Source organism: Filicampus tigris, chromosome 17, assembly GCF_054856515.1.
Source record: "Filicampus tigris isolate MCC_2025a chromosome 17, RoL_Ftig_1.0, whole genome shotgun sequence".
Lineage (NCBI taxonomy): Eukaryota > Metazoa > Chordata > Actinopteri > Syngnathiformes > Syngnathidae > Filicampus > Filicampus tigris.
The window spans coordinates 569,749-592,854 of record NC_141233.1 but is presented as its reverse complement, the minus strand read 5'-3'; the positions used below and the strand labels follow the sequence as shown (position 1 = coordinate 592,854).

The 23,106-nt window shown below is 46.6% G+C and overlaps 2 protein-coding genes and 1 pseudogene across 2 annotated transcripts; all 3 read right to left on the bottom strand.

Annotated features, from left to right (window-relative positions):
• Positions 1-431: 431 nt before the first annotated feature.
• On the bottom strand, positions 432-4,353 carry LOC147132799 (lactadherin-like; annotated as a pseudogene).
• A 357-nt stretch (positions 4,354-4,710) lies between these two features.
• LOC147132798 (macrophage mannose receptor 1-like) lies at positions 4,711-12,399 on the bottom strand. The gene is made up of 10 exons (XM_086013161.1): positions 12,393-12,399; positions 12,259-12,321; positions 12,147-12,179; positions 11,979-12,061; positions 11,383-11,497; positions 11,263-11,301; positions 6,319-6,486; positions 5,037-5,156; positions 4,849-4,954; positions 4,711-4,780 (listed from the first exon to the last, which is right to left on the bottom strand). Exons 1-10 carry the CDS (start codon positions 12,397-12,399, stop codon positions 4,750-4,752), a joined length of 765 nt encoding a protein of 254 aa, XP_085869287.1. The 3' UTR covers positions 4,711-4,749.
• Positions 12,400-13,387: 988 nt separating this feature from the next.
• LOC147132797 (uncharacterized) lies at positions 13,388-16,435 on the bottom strand. Its single transcript, XM_086013160.1, has 7 exons — positions 16,141-16,435; positions 15,561-15,675; positions 15,441-15,479; positions 15,196-15,362; positions 13,814-13,973; positions 13,712-13,744; positions 13,388-13,530 (listed from the first exon to the last, which is right to left on the bottom strand). Exons 2-7 carry the CDS (start codon positions 15,589-15,591, stop codon positions 13,388-13,390), a joined length of 573 nt encoding a protein of 190 aa, XP_085869286.1. The 5' UTR covers positions 15,592-15,675; positions 16,141-16,435.
• Positions 16,436-23,106: the final 6,671 nt, after the last annotated feature.

Sequence of the window (23,106 nt, the reverse complement as noted above, 5' to 3'; positions counted from 1 at the left end):
ATGAAGTCCCACCAGGAGAGACGGGCCAACAGAGCACAGGCCCCCCCATTGAGAGAGTCACAACTAGAGGGAAAAGTAAAGAGCCCCCTGACAATAGATCAAAGAAGAACAAACAAGCCCCCCAGTCTGATGTAGTTGCATATCAAAGAGCTCTATATCCTCCATTGCCTGAGCTGGAGCCTATACCAACGTATCCCATGGTAGCCGTAGCTAACCCAGCATTTGGAACCATTGATGATACCACAGGCCAACCACATCAACCTACTATCTTAGTGTATAGGCCATGGACCGAAGAAGAGAAAAAAGCAGTGTGTGCTGGTATCCCCCTCATTGAAGAGAATGCTCAAAAGTGGGCTGATGCTATTATGGATGGCATAATGGAGGGGACAGCAAACTTCACCAAAAAACATTTCCCAAATTGGAAAACTGCCTCAGTCACCGATCTGATGGGTTGGATCATCCATGCTGAAACTCTGAAAAAGAAAAAGCAAGCACAGACATTCACTGTGTATACTCAACCTCAACTATCAGCTCCAGTGTACTATCAAGACAGACCAGTCAGGGGGAGAGGCCGAGGAAGAGGCAGAGGAAGATCTGCCTCCTACGACGACGCCTGCTACAACTGTGGAAAGAGAGGACATTTTGCCAGGGACTGCAGATCCAAACCAAAACCTATTGAGGAAGAACTGTATGAAGACTGGCTAGGAGAACACTTGTTTGAGGAGGAACCTGAAAGTCAAAAAGAAGACATCTACAGGTTGCCCCTAAACTGGAAAACCACCTTCACTCCGAGCAAACACTTAATAGAATGAGAGAAGAAGATTCTGATCAGTAAAGAAGAACTGTCAGAAATCATCGACCTCACAGAAGCTTGTAAATTGTTCAAAGACAAAGAATTAACAATTTACACTGACAGCCAATATGCCCACTCGACTCTACACATTTTTGCAACAATGTGGGCCAGAAGAGGCATGAAAACATCATCAGGAAAACAAGTGCAGCACGCTGACCTTCTCACAGAACTGTTAGCAGCTGTACTACTGCCAAGACGACTAGCTGTGTGCAAATGTAAAGCACACACCAAAACCAAAGACATTGTTTCACAAGGAAATGCAAAAGCAGATGAAGCAGCAAAGAAAGCAGCATGTGGAACACAAAAGAAACTGCTCCATGTGAAGGACATTGATAATCAACAAGCTAACACAATACCAACTGAAGTATTAAAAGACATGCAAGAACATGCCCCAGACAAAGAAAAACACTCCTGGACAAAGCTCCATGTCACCAAAAGCCAAGATGGACTCTACCATAGAGACAACAAACCAATTATCCCTAGAAATTTGTTTCAAGCAGTAGCTGTATTGACACATGGGAAAGCCCACGTGTCAACAGGGGGGATGATGGCTATGGCAGAGAGGGCATTCACAGTACCACTAGGACTACATACCTATTTTAAAATTTTTTGTAGGTCATGTATAGTGTGTTGTCGTCATAATGTCCAGGGAAATGTCAGACCAAAAAGAGGGAAGTGCCCTGTAGGGGGTTATCCGTTTGAAGTAGTTCACATGGACTTCATTGAGCTAAGTAAGAGTGGTCGGTATCAGTACTGTTTAGTATTAGTCGATTCTCTTACCAAATGGGTTGAAGTTGTTCCAGCCAAACATGCAAATGCACTCACAGTGGCAAAGGCCATCTGCAAACACATCATTCCAGACCATGGGATCCCTAAGGTCCTGTGGAGTGACAATGGAACGCATTTTGTTAATGATGTTGTAGATCACATGGCCAGTCACCTAGGTATTGTATTAAAACATCACTGTGCATATCACCCACAAAGTGCAGGTTTGGTAGAAAGAACTAATGCGACAGTAAAGCTGAGATTAAGAAAGACTATGGAAGAAACAGGCAAACCATGGCCAGATTGTTTAGCCTTAGTAAAAACATACATGAGATTCACACCCACTTCAACTGGCATCACACCATTTGAAGCAGTACACGGTAGACCATTCCACCTCCCACTCTGGGAGGGCCAGCCATGCTCAGACACAGTAGGAGAAGCAGACCCACTCACCAAGTGGCTCTGCAACCTGTTCAGAGAAAAAGAAATTGTGAGAACAAATGATCTGCCTGTTGTGTCTGACTCTTCTGTGCAGGAGACGCTGACCCCTGGTGACCTAGTTCTGGTGAAAGTGGTGAAAAGGAAAACCTGGTCGAACCCACGCTGGGACGGCCCCTTCACAGTCCTACTCACCACCCCGACTGCAATAAAGATCGCTGAGAGAGACACTTGGATTCACCAGAGCCATTGCAAAAAGGTCACCGAACTGAAATAGGGTTAATTGGACTCTTAGGGTCAGTTGAACTCTTGCGCCACACCTACAAACATGGCCTGGCTGTGGCTCTATGGAGCTGTCATCGTCCTTGGACTAGGAACGGTCCACCTCACAAACGCTGACACTACACCCAGCATTAAAAAACAGATCTGGGGCCCAGAGACGTCACGACGCCAATGCCCAACATGGCCCAGCACAGTAATGGAAGACCAGCCATACACAGCATGCATCCCACGAGCCAAAGGGGAAGCAACGCTGGATATCCCTTTGAATGGTTTGAGATCACTGTGCACAGAATGTGAAAATATGGGAGGCAACAGATATGTACTAGGGACACGTCTTCTTTGCATTATCTGTTCAACTTGCATTATCCCATTGTCCAAGAGAGCAGTCAGTAGGCTCCTTGTCGCCCAAATGTATCATTATAATTTGATAAACCTCAATGATGATGATGATATTAAGGATGATGATGATGATGCTGATGATGTTCTCATGTGATCACTGAGATTTTTCTTTAACTTCATGTTTTGTCTATCACCAGACCAAGAAGGTTCTCGCCCTCATGGGAGGGGGGAGGTGGGGAATTTCCTCTACAATATATACGCTACAAATAGGGGTAGGGGTTTTCGCCCCATCCTGGTGATGGACCGATTGTTGTGTTTTCATTATGATGTGTTTACCAGAAACCTTTGGATGGTATTCATTGATGTTCTTCGAAATTCACAACAGGGGGGAAATGTGAAGTTGCTTAAGAATGTTCTATATATATTTTGTGCATTTCTCAGAAACATTCTTCATTATTCACTGTCTATACATCTTTTGCTGTATCAGTCTAAGGCCCTCCCACCTATGACGCGTACAGGTACTAGATAAAAGCCAGCCGCGGCTGGGATGGGGTAGGGAAAGAGCAACAGTGGAGCCGAGAACACACGCACTCTGTGTTCCTCCCTTCTCTCTCCCCCCGCTGCAGTGGTATAAAATTGTACATTGTCTCTGCCTGACTTTCTTTTTACATCTGATGACCGGCCACACGAGGTCTACCCACATTTGGACCTCACAGTTACTTTCTTTGAAACAACGGCGCGAACGTGTTCTCTATCCTCACGGGCCAGATTGGACCTACGATTGACACGCCTGGGTTAAATCAAAGTACGTTTTGAACAATGTTTCTTTTCACAGCAGTGGCGCCCGTCTTGCTCACCGTCGAGCGCGCATCCTAAGACATCAAGGCGCAGGCCGAAGTTGTCATGAGGTTCCAGCGGCAGGATGCGGATGTGCCGAGCAGACATGGGCGTATCTAGCAGGTGAGTCTCTCCAGTCGTTAACTAGAACCAAAACATCTCCGTGTTTGTATTTCATGACAACAGCCTGGACGACAAGGGTGGAGTCGGATTGGCCGCCCACCCGCTCACCTTCCCATCGGGGTGGTTAGTCCAGGTGGCCAAGTATGCTGAACCACTTTGAGTAGCTCATGTACTTGCACCCCTGGGTCACGATCCCCGTCACCATTCTCGAGTGACGGAAGTCCACCTGAATCCAGCTGTCGGTAGCTGAAGAGGAAAGCGTTTGATGGCTAGGGAAGGCAAGCTGCTAACATGTGAATTTTCTACGTACGCTTTGCTGACGGAATCCAGCAGCGCTGGCCACTCAGACGCGCTTCATTGGCTTCAAAGTGCTTCAGAGAGGAGGAGGCCGAAAACGGCGAGTCTTTAACTCTCCCATTCATGCTGACCAGACTGTCAAGACACACTGAAGAAAGCCAAAAGCAGAGATGCTCAGTGCACTTCTCAAATGTCTGGCCACCCGCCCTGATCGAGGGCCTTTGCGTAATTTCTGGATTTTGTTCAGACTCCTTCATTGGATTCTTTCTTGGGCATTTCACCAGGACGACATCAAGTAAGGAGATGCAAAGCTTACCTTTCTGTTTGCAGCTGTAGACGATGTGGAGGTATTTGGAGACAGCGGGGCAGGGGTCCGCCTTCAAGGGTGTGAGGTAGCAACTCTGACGGTTGTCACACATTTTCCTGAAGTGAGGGAGGATGTCTTCCACCACGCATCTCCCTGCAAGTCACGACACACGGGCGCTTATGACAAGTTCACGTGAAGTTCCCGGTGGCCACGGCAACCTGTTGGGCCGAAAGGTTCGTGCAAATTTTGAGGGACCTCAAGCATGCTTCAAACACAACTTGTGACGGGCGATTCTGGCGTCTTACCGTCTGATCCTGGGAGATGTGAACAGACGTCGCTGCGCCTCCGTCTGTAGAAGACTGACTAGATGCGGACGATGCTCACACCGGCACATTCAATGCTTTTGAACTCGTCCAGGCAGAGAAGCGTCTCCACCAGGACTGCGAGAGCACCATCGTGTCATTTTTGTCTGGCATCTTTCCAAGTCACAATTCAAAGAGACTTACTGTCATGAGGCAGGAGCCGTTTTGGCACCTTTGCTGCGAGACAAAAGCCAAAGGCTTTGTCAACACATGACGATGTTCAGTGGGGCATCATGGTATCTTACCTTGTCCTAGTCTCTTGCAGATGTAGCCTTTGTTGCTCTCGCAGTTGTCGGCTTTCCAGTAGCCGCTGCCGGTGAGTAAGGAAAGACAGGGTCCAGCGGAGGTGTCCTCGGGGTTACCAAGAAGGAGACGACAGACCCTAAGCGAGCCTGCCTTTCTTCAAACTGCAATGGCCAGGTTGGAGACCCACCTCCATCCGAGTGGACAAAACGGAAGGAGGATCCGTCAGCCCACTTGGCGCCGTCTTCAGAGATGGAGTGATTGGCACCCAACCACACAGAGGGAGTGGTTAGCAGAGCCTTGAAGTATCCTTTGGATCAAAGGAAAAGATGCAACATGAGTTGGAGCCATGCCAAAAGTGTCAGGGTCAGGATTCGGGCCGCTAGGACTGACTGCTGCCAAGAGGTTTTATCATGTGAGCCACGCAGAACAGGTCCAACTGTGGAGCCAAAGAGAGCAACGTAAACTATTTGCTTCAATTGTACTGACAATGTTCTCAGTTTGCATCATTTCGAAAGAAGTCGTCCTGAAAATAGAGTCAGTATCTTTCACGCTACTAGAAAAGAAATTTGCTAATATAATTTAAAAAAACCATATTCCCGATTGTTGTTAAGCAGTATCACACGAGAGGGATTGTTGCCGTACTCGTCAAGCTTTTTGGAAGGGATTCAGTTACTAAGGTCCTCATTTTCCAAAGTCAAAGCACAAAAGGAAAGAGAAATTACAGCGTGGTTACGAGGCTAAGACAAAAGCCAGCACTAGACCCAGTTGCTACGATGCTAGCTTTCGGTTTGCAGGTCTTGATAATACCGACCTATTGGGAGCTGCACATACCTCCCAACGCACTTTCTCAATTGTGACTGCACACTGGAGGCTAAGCTGCGTAGAAAAAAACTTGACACACTGGAAAAAAAAAAGACTGCAATTCTGGAATCAGCGTGCCGATTGCAGCTTCATCAGCATAAAAATCGAAGTCAACAGATTGTTTTCGTTGCCTGTTTTAGATTATTTGATTGTGGTTTTTGTCATGTCTCAAGATTTTGTTTCTCCTCTTGGAATGCTTTTAATGACTTGTACATGAAATGCGCCAGACAAATAAGCTTGTCTTGCCCAGTGTCATCATCAATTAGTTGTCGATTCATCGGTTCATTTCCATTTGTATTTGCATAAGCCCAGCAGTGTCTGTGGTATGACTGCGTCCCCATTTTTCATGGCAGCCACTTGAAGTTACGATCTCGAGCAGAAAGGGAAAATTGCTTTTGCGCAAAGTGCACAACCGCCACTCATGAATGAGAAAAGACGACAGCAGGTGCGTTTGCCTTCATCGAGAGGAAAGAGAAGCTGAGAGGCAGAATGAACAAGAAGAACAAACTTGCAATCATGAATGACACCATCACTATGCAAATGATGCAGAGAATGGTTCTGTAATTTCCAATGGAATTTATGATGTTTGACGGAGGCGGCTATCTTACGGTAAACGAAGTTCTGCTCGAGCGAGTCGGTGATGCTGAGCAGGTTCCCTTTGAGGCCTTGGTAGTCGTCTTGGGCCTGCTTCCAGGTCTTGGTGGCCTTGCGGTTGAGCAGGTAGCAGAAGTCGTTGGAGGGGTTGTCCGCACAGCAGCCGCATTTCTCAGTCCAGCCTGCAAGCGAGACGGTGCTTGAGAGCAAACGTGCGACAGGCGACCAGCCACATCAATCAATCAATCAATCACATTTTATTTATATAGCACTTTTCATACATAAAAATGCAACTCAAAGTGCTTTAAAACATTCAAAGCAAAACATAGAATTATCTTCAATCAAAAGAAAAGATAAATTATTTAAAAGTTGTTGAAAGCCAAACTAAAAAGGTGTGTCTTGAGCTTCCTCTTAAAAATATCAACAGTCTCTGCAGACCTGACATACTCTGGCAGGCTATTCCAAAGGTGAGGACCAAAATGGCTGAATGCAGCCTCGCCATGCATTTTGGTCCTCACCCTTGGAATAAATAAAAGGCCGGCGCCAGAGGACCTCAGGATCCGCGAGGGCTGGTATGATAAAAGCAAATCAGATAAATAAGATGGCCCAAGACCATTAACACATTTATAAACTAATAAAAGTACTTTAAAATCGATCCTGAAACACACAGGGAGCCAATGCAGCAATTTCAAAACTGGCGTAATGTGCTCCCGCCCTCTGGTTCTCGTCAGCACCCGAGCGGCTGAATTCTGCAGTAGTTGCAGTGGTGAAATGCTCTTTTTCGGGAGGCCAGAGAGCAGGGCATTACAGTAATCTAAACGACAGGAAATAAAGGCATGCATCAGCACTTCCGTGTTAGCCTGAGAGAGAAACGGGCGGACTCTGGCGATATTCTTAAGGTGATAAAAACCAATCTTGGTTACATTTTTAATATGAGGAATAAAACTGAGCTCAGAGTCAAAAATGACGCCAAGGTTCTTCACACAGTGTGAGGGATTAAAAATGTGTAGTTTTGGTAAAAGCTTCTCTCTCTGACCTTCGGGACCGATAACTAAAACCTCAGTCTTGTCCTGATTGAGCTGTAGGAAATTATCTGCCATCCATGACTTGATATCTAAAATGCAATTTAAAAGGGTATCAATGGGTCCTGTGTCATCAGGAGACACGGCAATATACAGCTGCGTGTCATCAGCATAGCTGTGAAAGCTGATGCCGTGTCCCCTGATGACATCCCCGAGGGGAAGCATATAAAGATTAAAAAGTAGGGGGCCTAAAATCGAACCTTGAGGAACCCCACATTTAATTTCATGAGTTTTAGAGGAACAAGTATCCATACTTACAAAGATATATCGGTCTGTGAGATAGGAATAAAACCAGTCAAAAACAGTACCAGAGATGCCCACTAGATTTTTAAGTCTATTTAATAAAATTTGGTGATCTACTGTATCAAAAGCAGCGCTTAGATCCAGTAGCACCAAGACTGTGAGTTTTCTCACGTCTGCAGTGCACCTAATATCATTTAAGATCCTTAAAAGAGCAGTCTCCGTACTGTGGTTCATCCTAAAACCAGATTGATATTTCTCCAAAATATTATTTGCATTTAAAAAATGATTCAACTGGATGAAAACCAGTTTTTCTAAAATCTTACTTAAAAACGGTAAGTTGGATACGGGTCTGTAGTTATTAAAAACGCTCGGGTCAGAACCGCTCTTCTTCAGAAGGGGCTTCACCACCGCCGTTTTAAAGGCAGCGGGGAAGACGCCTGTCTGAAGAGAGCAATTGACTATATTTAAAATTTGTTCTTCAAAAAATCCATAAAATGTCTTAAAAAGAAATGTGGGAATTGGATCCAAAAGGCAGGTTGTTGGGTTTACCTGGGAGAAAACTCGAACAAGTGTCCTTGCATCAACCAGGGCAAAACTTTCCAGTGTTTCCTCATGTAAATATGATTGTCCGGGTTTATTAAAACTTGTGTTTTGACGGGCTAAAAGACTGGATCTTATGTCATCGATTTTACTTCTGAAGTGGTCTGCAAAGTCCTCACAGAGAGCATCTGTTGGTCTCTGTGGGGACTTATTAAAATCAGAACTAGTTAAAAGTTCAAAGGTGGAGAAGAGAACCCTGGGGTTGTTTTTATTGACTGTAATGAGGTTTGAGAAATAGGAAGATCTTGCCAGTTTTACTGTTTTATTGTAGGATTTCAGTTGTTCGCATAAAATTTCATAGTGTACTGTAAGTTTACTTTTTCTCCACCTCCTCTCTGCACTCCTGCATTTTCTCTTTGATATTTTGATAGCATTGTTTCTCCACGGGGGTACAGTCTTTGTTTTTGTTGTTTTAATTAAAAGTGGAGCTACTGAATCTAATGATGATTTAAGATGTAGGTTAAAATTGTCAACAATAAGATCACAGGGTGCAGGTAAAATGTCAGCAGGAGTGTTTTTTAAGATCTCGATAAAATTTGCAGCCACCTCCGAAGATAGGTAGCGTTTCTTCACTGTTCTGACCGGGACTGCTAGATGGTTAAAACTGGCGATGTTAAAATAGACACAGTAGTGGTCTGACACTGCCAAGTCAACAACAGAGGACACACCAGCAGACAAGCCATAGGTTATAACCAAATCCAGGGTGTGTCCTCTGTTGTGAGTTGGCTGCAAGACGTGCTGTTTAAAATCCAAGCAGTTTAAAAGGTTTGAAAAATCTCTGGATAGTGGGTCCGAGATGTTGTCCATGTGTATATTAAAATCACCAGTTATTAATATCCTGTTATAACTGGAATATAAAATGGATAAGAATTCTGAAAATTCTGTAATAAAAGAAGTGGAATGATGGGGAGGTCTATAGACGGTAATGCAGAGAATAGGGGGACTGCTAAAAACAAAGGCATGGTGTTCAAACGATAAATAGCTGCTAAAAATGATCTCCTTTGATAAAAGAGTATTAATAAAAATTGATGCAGTCCCGCCTCCTCTTTTGCCATCCCTTGTAGAAAATAAAAAGTTAAAATTCGGTGGGCAAGCCTCGTTGAGAGCAACTGGAGCATCTGTACCAAGCCATGTCTCAGACAAAAGTATACCATGTAAATTATTGTCTAAAATCAGGTCGTTTATGATAAAAGTTTTGTTTAAAAGGGAGCGCACGTTCAGCACGGCCAGATTAATTATTGTGCTGGACGTGCGCTCATGGTGGTACGAATGAGCAGTATTTAACATATACTAGATTACCACTGTTAAAACCACGTTGTTTGTGTGTGCAAGGGAAGCGTCTGCCGATGATGGTTTCAATGGGAAAATTGTCCGATAGTGGTAATGATAATGAGGGCCTGCAGGGGGAGCTAGTGAGGGTGGTGGTACTGTGAGCAGCTGGTATTGGCCTGTAAGTGATGGTAGTGACATTGTCATTGCAGCGTTTATGAGTAGAAGAAGAAATATGATTGGTAAACAAGAGTCAGCTGGGAGTGGAATTGGTTACGACATGGTGGATGTTAGCGGCTAAAATCTTGCTACCAAGAGAGTTCGGATGAACACCATCCGGCTGGTAAAAAGACGGGCGATTCCAGAATAGGTTAAAATTGTCAATAAAAGCAAAGTCAAGGTGGCCACAAGTGCGTAGGAGCCACGTGTTCAAGCTTAAAAGGCGGCTGAAGCGCTCGGCTCCGCGAGACAATGCCGGCAAAATGCCACTCACCCAGACCGACAGACCGCAGGTTCTTAACAAGGCAAAGAGGGCGTGAAAGTCTCTCTTCGTCTGCTCAGACAGTCGGCGTATTGTCTCGTTTGTCCCAACGTGAACGATGAGCCGGGTAATGGATGATGGCAGAGAGTCAAGAACACCCGGCAGGATGTTAACTATGTCCATGACTTTCGCTCCGGGAAAACAGCGGGTGACGCAGCCGGGATAGTGAGTACGTCTAATGGTGCAATTATAACGGTGGTCGGTGGGTGACGTGAGGAGGGAACGCCAAGGGACTCACCACCGGCGGAAGATTCACGACCCCACTGTCCAGGATGGCTCCGCCGAGGCCGAGTGAAGACGGTGGATGACACCGATGAGTGTCGCCGATGATGCTGGTGAAGACGACCACCCTTGTACCGGGACACCGCGTCCCGGAGCAGCCCGACGCGTGAGTGGACGGCCGTGTCACCGGCGGACCCGCCCAACATGGGGTTCCCGGCCGAGGTCGTCGCCGTGGGTGGCGGGGAATCCGAGGGAGCACAGGCCCAGCGTCGGACGCAGCAGTCGGTGTCTCCGACTGCTGTAGTGCAGTGATGGGAACAGGAGACTCACTCGCCAGGGTGGCGAACCGATTCCCCAGGACCAGTTGGGGGCGGTGGGGTGGCTCCCCGGCCCTCCGGCCGCGGGACACCACCTTGACCCAGGTGTCACTCTGCAGCGGTGTCAAGCAGGATGGCCCCGGGCAGGCAATTGGATCCCACTTCGCCGTGTCCGAGAGGCCAGCCGCCTCAGCCGTCATTGTCGCCGACAGGATTTCACGAGCGCGCCTCCTCATGACCACCGCGGAGAGTTCGGGGAAACGGGTCGCGAAGCAAGAGATGACCGATTCCTTCTCATGGAGCTCCTCTGAGAGACGACGAATATCCCTTCTTAGGTCAGAGATTGTCTTATTTGCCTTCTCCAGCAGGCCATTGTGTTCGTCGCTGTCGTCTGAAGGCATTTTAATACACTAGCTCTAAGCTAGCCCCAAGCTAGCCCGTTTCCGTCTCAAGCTAGCTGTATGCTAGTCCGCGAGATCAAGCGACCCAGAGATTAACAAAAATTTAAATAAATAAATAATAATAAAAAATAAGATAAAAATAGTCTCCAAAAATTAAAAAGAGTAAAAACGCAACGCGCAGGTGAGGTAGATTCGAAGGCGAAAGTGCAGAAGTGCAATCGATACCATCCACGTCCAAACTCTGACGTCACTTCACATGTGGACTGCGGTGTGCGATGCCCACCTGGCGCCTGTTGAGGAGGAGGAGGTGCTTGGTGCTTGGCTGCAGGGATGCGATAGGGAGCAAATATGAGAGAGCACGAGACAAGATGGAGTGCAAAGTGAGCACGCGGGACCTTTGGACCTTTTCGGAAGATGAACGGCTCAGTGGACTCGCAGGAGCCTTTGTAGAGTTGTCCAGAAGATGAAAGTAGCGCACAGTCTCCAGAAACACCGCATTGGTCCCATGATTCGTAGCTCTGTGGACGACATTGGTGACGTCACGTGACTTTAGCGTGTTGCGCTCCATCGGGTCGGCTTCCCGCCGCCTTTCCTCCAAAATGTCACGTTTGTTCAACCGTGAGCGTTGCATCATCGTCAGAGAGCAAGTCCTCGTCAACACTTAAGTGGTCAATAAATTGCTAAGTTATTTGTGACAAAATGTGACGTTTCTCTAATTGTGACTTATGAGCTTTTGAACCAACTCCAGCGTCAGTTGATCACTTGCCTTCGCTCCAACATCGTAGTAAAACAATTTCTGCAAATCTCATCAGGGTTCACTTTGTTTCCTTTGCAAATGACATTCTTCCAGGAAATATCTTCAGCCAAGGTACTTTTACTCTTTTAACTTGGCCGATTTTTGTGAAAGCATAACAAAACATTGTTGTGCTCAAATAACACTTTTGCTCTGAGTTTGAACTTTTCCAGCTTTGCCACATGACATTTTCACATTTCACTTACTGCAGTTTTTTTGTCACTCCACTTGAACACGCTGCCCGTCTTCTTGAATCCCACATGAGGCATCGATGTCGACTGCCTGTGGTCTGGAGGAAAGGAGAACGAGAGCTTTTGTACAAGTGCAGCCAACCTCGTTGGATGTTGTCTCCTCGTAACCATAGCAATACTCACCATAGAGGAAGTGGCCAGCGTCGCAGGCAGAAGCTGGAGGCCCAAAGAAACATTTGTTAGCAAACCATGACGAGACGGTGCTGGTGGAACAAGAATTGTTGCCGCAACTCACTCTCCACTGGGATGTAAACGTAACCATCGTCTTTGTAGGAACACGTCCGTCCTTCCAGGCAGCCTGCAGGAAGACGACGTGATTGCGTTTTTCTCCTTTTCGACGTCAACATGACGACGTACGCGCGGGCTTACCTGTCATCGTTCGCACATGTACGCCAACAAAGAAGCGCACAGGCCAGACCTCAACTTGCCAGGTTCGCTGAAAGCCCCTTGGTTGACGTACGCGCAGGACTCAACATCGGAGCTGTCAGGAGAAGTTGTGTAAAGCAGAAGCCTTTCTGTGATCTCAAACGTCAGCATAAGACTTTTTCCTCATCCTGTGGGGCCTTTCACACATTTACCTCTTGGGGTGTTTGGTGGCCCAGTTGGTGTAGCCGTCAAACAGGTGTCGGACCAAGTCCAGTCCTGACTTCCGCTTTCCAAGTGACACCAGACCTCACTGCAGTTCTGCAGAAAGCAAAGCCGATTGTCAATGGAGTACTGCTACAGAGTCACCGGCTGCTTGCGCTTCCATCTCACCAGATTGGAGAGTCCCACACAGAAGCGGGACTTCTTGCCCATTGTCTTCTTCACCAAGTCTTCCTTGTCCTTCGAGGTGATGGACCAGGTCACCGCCCTCCCAGACGCAGTTGTGACGGGCCCCCAGCCAACCGTTGGGGGCGGCCATCTTCTTGTAGCAGCTGGAGCTGTAATCCAGCCACCCAACACCACAGTGTTCGGCTGATGACACATTCGGGGGAATTAGTCTCAGCTGACGGGTTCGGGCAGCTTGGTGGCACAGTCGCATGTTCTGGCGCTTCGTGCAGTTCCACACGTGGGAACGAGATGGCGCCATTAAGGCATTGCAGCAAAGCCGTATTTTGTCAGGACAGAGGGAGTGACTATTTTTAGGGCCACTTTGGCCATTTCTGGGGGTCCTTATAAAACAAAAAAAAGGTGTCCTCTACATTTTGTCCTATGGCCATCAAGCAGGAAGCTCCCTCACTAGACTTCATTACATTAACCGAAATCATGACTGTCATGGTTTTATTTTCTTGTTCTGGGAAAACAAGAAAAAAACAGAAGCAGTTCCGCAAACAAAAGAGGCCAGGTGCCTCCATTCCTCGCTGACCTGCATGACTGACAACCTACATGAAGACAAAACCCAATCGAGCACATTGGCCTTGTAGCGTGTTGGCGTTAGCGGAGACAGCAAGGAGCTGCTTCTGGGCCACGAGGCCAGAAGGCTCCATCATCCCCAACCTCGGCACCCAAGGCCTCCTCCGTCCAGCTGGGAACACATCCGCACACGTGACCGCACACGTGTGTGTGCATGTGCGCGTGTCATCTGAATGAGTCAGCCTGGCCACTGAAAAAAAATCCAACTCCGCCCCTGACAGTAACTCAACAAACCAATCATTTTAAGACATTTTGTCTGGCCTCTTTTTAAGTCACAATTCAAAGAGACTTACAAGCAGGAGAGGACAGAGGTTCTTGCGTCTTTCCTGTGAGACGAAAGCCAAAGGTGGACGTCAACACGTGACGAGGTTCAGTGGGACATCATGGCATCTTACCTTGTCCTGGTCTCTTGCAGATGTAGCCTTTGTTGCTCTCGCAGTTGTCGGCTTTCCAGTAGCCGCTGCCGGTGAGTAAGGACAGACAGGGTCCAGCCGAGGTGTCCTCGGGGTTACCTGGAAGGAGACGACAGATCCTGCAGCCGGGTTGGAGACCCACCTGTGTCCAAGTAGACAAAACGGAAGGCGCCGTCTTCAGCAATGAAGCGATTGGCACCCAACCACACAGAGGGAGTGATTAGCAAAGCCTTGAAGTAGCCTTTGGATCAAAGCAAAACATGCAACACGAGTTGGAGCCATGCCAAAAGTGTCATGGTCAGGGTTAGGGCCGTTAGGACTGACTGCTGCCAAGAGGTTTTATCATGTGAGCCACGCAGAACAGGTCCGGCTGTGGAGCCAAAGAGGGCGAATCGTCGCACAGGAAAATGGAGACTATTTGCTTCAATTGTACTGAAAATGTTCTCAGGTCGTCCTGAAAGTAGAGTCAGTATCTTTCACGCAATTAGAAAAAGAAATTTGCTAATATAATAATAAAAAACAAAAATTATATTCTCGATTGTTGTTAAGCAGTATCACACGAGAGGGATTGTTGTCGTATTCGCCAAGCTTTTTGGAAGGGATTCAGTTATTGGTTGGGTCCCAAAGTCAAAGCACAAAAGAAAGGAGAACTTACAGTGTGATTACGAGGCTAAGACAAAAGCCAGCACTAGACCAAGTTGCTACGAGGCTAGCTTTCGGTTTGCAGGTCTTGATAGTACTGACCTATTGGGAGCTACACACACCTCTCTTAATTGTGACTGCACACTGGTGGCTAAGCTGCAGAGAAAAAAAATTTGACATGCGATTGCAGGTTCATCAGCATAAAAATCGAAGGCAAAAGATTGTTTTTGTTCCCCATTTTAGATGATTGGATTGTGGTTTTTGTCAGCTCTCAACATTTTGTTTCTCGTCCTGTTCTCTTTTAATGACTTGCACATGAAATGCGGCAGACAAATAAACTTGCCCTGCCCAGTGTCATTAATTAGTTGTCGATTCATCGGTTCATTTCGATTTGTATTTGCATAAGCCCAGCAGTGTCTGTGGTGTGAATGCGTCCCCATTTTTCATGGCAGCCACTTGAAGTTCCGATCTCGAGCAGAAAGGGAAAATTGCTTTTGCGCAAAGTGCACAACCACTACTCATGAATGAAAAGACGACAGCAGGTGCGTTTGCCTTCATGGAGAGGAAAAAGAAGCCGAGAGGCAGAATGAAGAAGAAGAACAAACCTGCAATCCTGAATGACACCACCACTGTGTAAATGATGCAGAGAATCGTTCCGTAATTTCCGATGGAATTTATGACGTTTGACGGAGACGGCCATCTTACCTTGTACTAAGTCTTACCTTGAACGAAGTTCTGCTCGAGTGAGTCGATGATGCTGAGCAGGTTCCCTTTGAGGCATTGGCAGTCGTCTTGGGCCTGCTTCCAGGTCTTGGTGGCCTTGTGGTTGAGCAGGTAGCAGAAGTCTTGGAGGTGTTGTCCGCCCACCAGCCGCATTTCTCAGTCCAGTCTGTAAGTGAGACGGCGCTTGAGAGCAAATGTGCGACAGGCGACCGGCCACATGTGGACTGTGGTGTGCGACGCCCACCTGGCGCCTGTTGAGGAGGAGGAGGTCCTCGGCGCTTGGCTGCAGGGATGCGAGAGGCAGCAAATATGAAAGAGTGCGCGACACGATGTAGTGCAAAGTGAACACACCGGACTTTTGGACCTTTTTGGCAGAAGAATGGCACAGAGGACATGCAGGACCGGGCATACAGCTTTCCATTAGAATTTCCAATTGCACAGTTGCTTTTGCTGTCAGTTTCTCCCCACTCGCTGTAGTCCTGCGAACGACATTGTGGATGTGACATGTTCCACGCTGTCTATTCGGCTTCCCGCTGTGTTTCCTCCACAAGCACTCAGATGAAGTCAATTTCTGGCCTTCTTTCACGCTTCTCCTTCAGTCGTTAGTTGTTGTCAAAGAACAACTTCGTACATAGCAAAATGACAACTTTTCAAAGTGAGCACTTTCCTAAATTTGACACTTCAGTCTCTGAAATGTGCAACTTTTTCCCAGGAGACCTTTTTTTCCTTCTATTTCACTTTTATTCTATGGTACTTTGTTTATTACATTCTTTGTTGGAATTACGACAGTTGTTCAAGAAAAATCTTAATCTTAATCTTCCCTTCAAATGAAGTTTTTTCCAAGTTGTAACATTGTCGGTTCTGAAGGAAGACTTTTTTCTGGTAATTCAATGACACTTTTCCAGCTCTTGACTTTTTCACACTGACGTTAACTTTTCACTTACAAAAGGTGTTCTGTCACTCCACTCCCAGTTCTTGTTGTTCTCGTTCTTCTTCAGTCCCAGCAAAGGAGAAAGGCAGCTGTGATCTGGAGGAAAGGAGAACGAGAACTTTCGTACAAGGGCAGCCAACCTTGTTGGATGTTGACAAGCACTGTGGGACAATTGCTGCCGTCGTCAGTTCGTCTTGGTGCTCAATATACAACCATTTGACGTCTGTCCGTGAGTGGACGCTGGCCAGGTGACCTCCCTGATCGGCGCATACTACCTTAGCTAGCCACCAATCGCCCGCTCTCCTCTCGTAACCATAGCAATACTTGCCACGCAGCAAGTAGCCAGCGTCGCAGGCGGAAGCTGAAGGCCCAAAGAAACATTTGTTAGCAAACTATGACGGGATGGTGCTGGTGGAACCGGGCAGCCTGCAGGAAGACGACGTGATTGCGCTTTTCTCCTTTCAACGTCAACATGACGACAGACGTGCGGGCTTACCTGTCAGTGGCCGTTCGCAAATGTACGGCAATGAAGAAGTGCACGGGCCAAACCACCAATTTGGAGAGAGTATCCAATCCCTTCTGTTGACATACACGCAGGACTCAACATCTGAGCTGTCGGGAGACGCGTAAAGCAAGACACACAAGGACAAACGGGCCTCCTTTCTGATCAAACATCAGCAAAAGCCATTTTCCTCATTCCGTGGGTCCTCTCACACTTTTACCTTTTGGGGTGACCTGTGGCCCATTTGGTGTAACCCGCCGTCAAATGGGTGTCAGACCAAGTCCAGTCCTGACTTCCGCTTTCGAAGTGACACCAGACCTCGGTGCATTTCTGCGGAAAGCAAAACTGGTTGTCAATGGGGTACCGCTACAGAGTTACCGGCCGCTTGCGCTTCCATCTCACCAGAGATTGGAGAGTCCCACCCAGAAGCAATGCTTCTCGTTCATTTTCATCCACACGATCTCATGCTCGTCCTTGCGAGGTGATGGAGACCAGGTCGCCGCCCTGCAGGACGCAGTCGTGACGGGCCCTCAGCCAACCGTTGGGAGCGGCCACCTTCTTGTAGCAGCTGTAGCTGTACTGTTGCCATCACCACAGCGGTTGGCTGAGGACACAATAGTTAAAATTTATCTTCCTCTGGACATTTTCTAGCGAGAACCGAATACGGTGGGCCAAGAGAGTCGGCTGCTCCAGAGACACTGCTGCTTTGCTTTTACTGAGCTCTACCTAACGCTGGATTGTTTTACTGGGTCTTATTGTTGCGCCACGCTGTCCTTGAGCGTCCGACCCAAGCTGCGCAACAATTTGCACAAATGGAAAGACGGGCACATTTCCCGACCGCACTGGCAACTTGTTTCTTTGTTTCGAGTAGGTGAAAAGTTTCTGGGTTGCTGAATTCGAAAGAGACATCCGTTTCTTTGAATTGGCTCGAGCGTTGAAGATGGTCCACATTTGTAACATGACAAGAGCCAATAAGCCGAAAAACAAAACATCACAAAACATGCGCGAAGCCTCTTCGTTTGGCATGCATGGAGAAAAAGCGAGCAGGCAAGCGACCTGACAAGCCCTCAAATGACTGCAGAAAGAAGGCGAGCCAATGTTGCCTGACACATTTGAGAAAGAAAAGAATCCACTTGGCATCGAGCAGAAAGGCAAAAGTGGACGAGTGTGAAATGTGCTGACCTGCCAAAGTGCAGTAAAAGCTGAGGGTGGCGAGGACCGTCCAGGCGAGCGGCGTCCTCATGTTCGGCCGTTCGGCAAGATGCGGCAGGTGCTGCCAAGTATTGACTTGAATTAATTGAAAGTGAAGCAGATCAAATGCGGCCGGTCTGACTGCTGCTGGCCCCCAAGCCACGGCCAAGCGCTCCTCAAGCCGAGTTGAACCGCACACGCGTCCTCAGCCTTACCTCAGCAACAAACAATGTGAGGGACAATGTGATGTCAACACAAAACCTTGCTGTCCTTTTTAAGCAAATGTCATTGCATTTGAAAAGGTTTTTGGGGGAGCGACTAAGACAGAAGTCAACTCGAGCACTTTTCCTCATTGATTGGAAATGAGAGAAATGTGCATGCAGGGACGTTCAAGTGGACACATTTCCACCTGGTTGCCAACTTGATGTCATCTTGCCACTTCAGGGGATTTCATGCACATGCGCACACGGGCTCCGGTGCGCCGATGCTCTTGTATTTGGGTTTATTAGCATACTTTGGGGGGCCTAACATGTCAGTGGGTGACAAAGTTTTCACTTCCAGCACGCGCCGGTTCCCATCATGCTAGTCTCGTTGTTCCCAAATGTAGACTGACTGCATGGTACCACGTGATTCAAAGTCACTCGAGCCTTTCAAGTCTTTGGGCTATTTTGGAAGTCCTTTGCTCGACTTTGTTACATCGCGCTATGTGGCGACAAGAGCACGGTGCCTGCGTGCGGGGGAACTCCAAGTTCGTCCCAACTAGTGTGTGTGGGCAGGAGAACTTTCAATGAGACACATTGAACATGAACACCGACAAAGACAAAGTAATCAGAACACACCCGAACACGCGCACACGCAACAAGAAAAGCGGTGTCCATTTAGGAACACGCACGTTTTGCAAGGTCAACCTTTCTGACTGTCGGCGAAGGCAGAAAAATGCACGTTCACGTTAGGGTTCGTACTGGGTCCTCAATGTTTTCCAAACTGTCGTCAGACGTTGGCCTGTACAATTTCTCGTTGCAGGGGAATTTTTAACTTGTTCAAAATCCGTACAACTGCTGGCAGACATCTGCCGAACTTTTTGCCAACATTTACAACACTGAACGAATCCCGGGGAACTGTGACGTGAACGCAACATTTGCTGCCTTTGAAAAAAACACTGCGATTATTGGGCTTTTCAGAGATACTCGACTCAGGTTTTAATTTTAGCTCAACGTAAAAAAAAAAAAGGGCTATGTAGTTTCCGACAAAGGCTAGTCATTCAATTGACGTCAAAATTTAAGGCCATTAATGGCAGTAATGTTTAATAACCTTTAGGCTTTTAATGATAACATGTGGAAAAGCTAATACAAAAATGAAAAAAAAATACTGCTACTTTTGTTTGTTTCTTTTCAACAGGACTGACCAGAGTGTGAGTACTTTGGCGACCACTGACGACCAGTCCAGGATATATCGTGCGATCAACTTGCGACCTAAATGGGGATAACGCTGGAGAACAACCAGACTGGACGGACATGTTAGTCTCACCTGGATGGACAGCTACATGTCCACAAGTCCTTGTGGAGTCTTTAGTCCTGCTCCTGGCGTGCTTGTGGGTGCGTGTGCCAGGGTGACCTTGAGCAGGAACTGCTCAACAATTGAGGAGTCGCCGTTGGGATCGCAAGGCAGCACACGCACGGCAAACGCAACAACGAGAGCAGCTCATGTGATGGCCATATTTTGATCATTCAATAAACACGTACCTGTCAATTTATACGTTTTCCCTGTATTTTATACGTTTTTTGACCATTTCAAATTGTGTACGCCGTACAACAATTTTTGTACGGGGAAAAAAAAATAATTCAAAATTCGTTTTTCGGCTCTAATCCGGAGCGTCCGTTAGCGATTGCGACAATGAACTTCGATTAACTTTCACGAGCATATGGCACTTGCACACCGCATTTCTATACAATGTTGGTTAAAATAATGTACATCAAATGAGGTGCTGCAGGAAGACGACTTTGGTGTAGTGGCTCCCTGGCCAGTTGGGCAATGCAGAAATCTAAGAAATAGCAGCGCCTCCGAGCCATTCTGTACTTAAAGAGGAAGTCAACCCAAACATATTCTTTTTCCCAGAAAGCGGGCCTACGAGTTGAAACACAGCATTCTGATCAATATTTCAACTCGTGGGCCTGATGGGAACATATTTTTGAAGAAAAAAAAATGTTTGGGTGGGCTTCCCACACTTATAGGATTGGGAAAAGTACTAATTCAACTCCTACACTTTTAAAGCGGAAATCAACCCAAATATATATTTTTTTCAAGAATATTTTCTATGCAAGCCCACTAGTTGAAACAAGGCATTCTGATAAATATTGGGTTTGTGGAGTAAGAGTTAATCCACTCGTTTTCAGCCATCTCTGGTGCTATTTTGCCATTTTGTCACTTCTGTCGACTGAAAATGACATCACAACTACCCAGGGCTCAGGTAACGACCAATCACGGCTCAGCTTTGTAAAATAGGCGAGCTGTGATTGGTCGTTCCTTGAGCCCTGGGTAGTTGTAATGTCATTTTCAGTCGACAGAAACAAAATGGCCGCCCCCTGAGATGGCTAAAAACGGATGCATTTTGCTGCTTAACTCATATTGCACAAACACACTATTAATCACAATGCCATGTTTCAACTAGTGGGCCTGCTGGGATTTGGGTTGATTTTCACTTTAAAAATAAAACGAATTACAGACTTTAAAACATACTTGAGTGCAAACAATACATTTTTACTCTGGCCATTTTGGCACAATGGCGGAAAACAAGTAAAATACACTTGTGAAAAAAAAAAAAATCTGCCAAAAATATTTGTGCTTGATGACTTCGTTTCCAGGTCCGCTGATAGTGTAGTGGTACACACGCCTGAGTTGTGTGCGGGCAGCATGGGATCGATTCCCGCTCAGTGACAGTGTCTAGGTGTGCCCTGCGACTGGCTGGCGACCAGTTCGGGGTGTAGTCTGCCTTCGCCCATTGATGGCTGGGATAGGCTCCAGCAACTCCCCGCGACCCTGTATAGGATAAGCGGTTTGGAAGATGACATGACATGACTTCGTTTCCTTCACTCTTAAGTAGCCTCTTGCACTTCTCTCAAGGGCCGCATGAGGGCAATGTGCACTAACCAATGTGCTGCACGCGCGTCGTGTTCCAAAAATGGTCAAACTCATTTTATGACCCGTCAAAAGAAATGGGTGACACTTTCTTCTGTGTTAAAAAATAAATAAATAAAAAATGCCTAGATGTGTGTGTGTCTATGTTCATATAATCGGGCAGAGACTTGCCATATTTTCAACAAACAATCCAGGCTATTAACTTATTTTTCTATTAGGCAGGGCTTTGGTGCCATTTTGGGGCATCTTTTTATAATTCTTCTTTAATACAATGCTAAAAAGCAACAAGAAAAAGAAAGAAATGCTGTGAGAAGCAAATCACTTGGGCTAATGCTATACATGTTGAAATGCTAAAGCAGCACACACGCAACACAATCACACACACGCTGCACAAAGACACGCACACATGCAAACATTCCCAACACACGCGCACATACTCACCCTGACACACATACACTCGACATACACATGCATACTCTCGATACACACATTCTCAGTAGACACACACTCAACACACAGACAGACTTTCAGTACACACTCAATACACACACAGTCAAGGAGTGCGTTGCGCTGTTGCGCCGAGCGCGTGTCGAGGAAGAGGCACAAGAAGCGAACCTTTCTGTTGCAAATGTCGTCCGGGGCTTGCCAGGCGCTAATGAGCCGTGGTGAAGATCATCAAAGGTTGCGGATAGGTCGCCCGGCCCTCGCGGTCACTTTTGCCGATGACCTATCCCCAAAGCCCGCTGAGCAGCTCGTGCTTGTCAGGTGTCCACCTGTGGTCCAAGTTTGCGGATTAAAACGTACAATGTTTTATTCTCTTTTGTTGGTCTATAATCACCATTACATTGACGCTAATTCCCGTTAGCCTTTCCATGGCGTTTTGCATTACACATTCCCGTCAAGCTAGCAGACTTTGTAACACTGATGCTAATTTCTGTGAGCCTGTCTATGGCGTTTTGTATTATATGTTAGCATACAGCTAGCAGATAACTAGTTGAACATGTTGGTGATACCTTGGCGTGTTTGGAACGACTGTAACATTATTGCTAATTTGTGTTTGCCCATCGATGGCATGAGCATTGAATTCAACATAAATTTGGTCAATGAAAAAAAATGAAAGGAGACGAATCAAAACAAAAAACATAAGCATGCATCTATTTTACATTCAATCATCACTAATATGAATCCAAAACAAGACATTGCCTTGATAATGCAGTAACATTACACGCATACAGTATAATTATAGCATGTACTTTTGATTGGGCCATTACCCCATTGGCATACGCACACACACACATCTAGCTTAATACTCATATTCCGTTTGCTACACAGCAGCACTTATACGAATATCCTAACACATTAATCTGGAAGCACGTTTCTATTTATTGTTTTCATACTTAGCTCTTTACCGAATCAAAATGTTAGTAATTATTAAACCACATTCAACCCACCTATAAGAAGTGCTCACTTCTGATTGATGGACAGAGCTGTTCCGAATACCTTGGAGTCTTCTTCATCTTTTTTTGCCAATAAAATCAGTCATCAAATAAATCACAAGACGGACGCTGAGCAAAATTCTTCTTCGGTCGAAATGACGATTGATGAGTTCAAAGTCTTTCCACACAGCAAGGCCCAAGCCCAGATTCAAACTCAGAACTCCGAGCTGTGAGGCAGACAGGCTCGCCACTCATCCACTGTAACCGTACAATCTTGTTAGTAATATTTTGGTGGACAATCAGAACTTTTTGGTCCAAATGTTACAATGACACAATTAGGACTTTGCACAGTTGGATGACACGGGGGAGTGTACCTAATTAAGTGGCCATCAATATGACATAATAAAAAAAAATGGTGTTGGGGGGGGGGGGGGGGCCCACTGGAGAGTAGGGCTAAAATATTAGGAAAAGCAGTCGCTGCCTTTGTACAATAAAGGGTGTGGCAAATAAAGTGCCCCCCCAACAACAACAACACAACTAAACAGAGTGCAGTGGTAGAGGTAAGCTTGGGCCTAAAAAATCCAGCCCGACTTGACCCAGGCCCGACCAATTGACTTGATTTGCAGGCCCGAGCCCGAAGCAAACCCGAAATTTCGGCGTTCACGTGCGCAGAGCATGCTTTTGCTGTGTATGTGCGCAAAGCGTGCTCTGGCTC

Coding starts and splice junctions, on each gene's coding strand:
- LOC147132798 (XM_086013161.1), bottom strand. Junction 12,062..12,146: donor CGCTGGCCACTTCCTCTATG/GTGAGTATTGCT, acceptor CCTTTCCTCCAG/ACCACAGGCAGTCGACATCG. Junction 5,157..6,318: donor CGAGCAGAACTTCGTTTACC/GTAAGATAGCCG, acceptor TTTGATCCAAAG/GATACTTCAAGGCTCTGCTA.
- LOC147132797 (XM_086013160.1), bottom strand. CDS start 15,591: ATGTCCTCTGTGCCATTCTTCTGCCAAAAAG. Junction 15,363..15,440: donor TCCTCCTCAACAGGCGCCAG/GTGGGCGTCGCA, acceptor TCTCACTTACAG/ACTGGACTGAGAAATGCGGC. Junction 13,974..15,195: donor CGAGCAGAACTTCGTTCAAG/GTAAGACTTAGT, acceptor ACTTGGACACAG/GTGGGTCTCCAACCCGGCTG.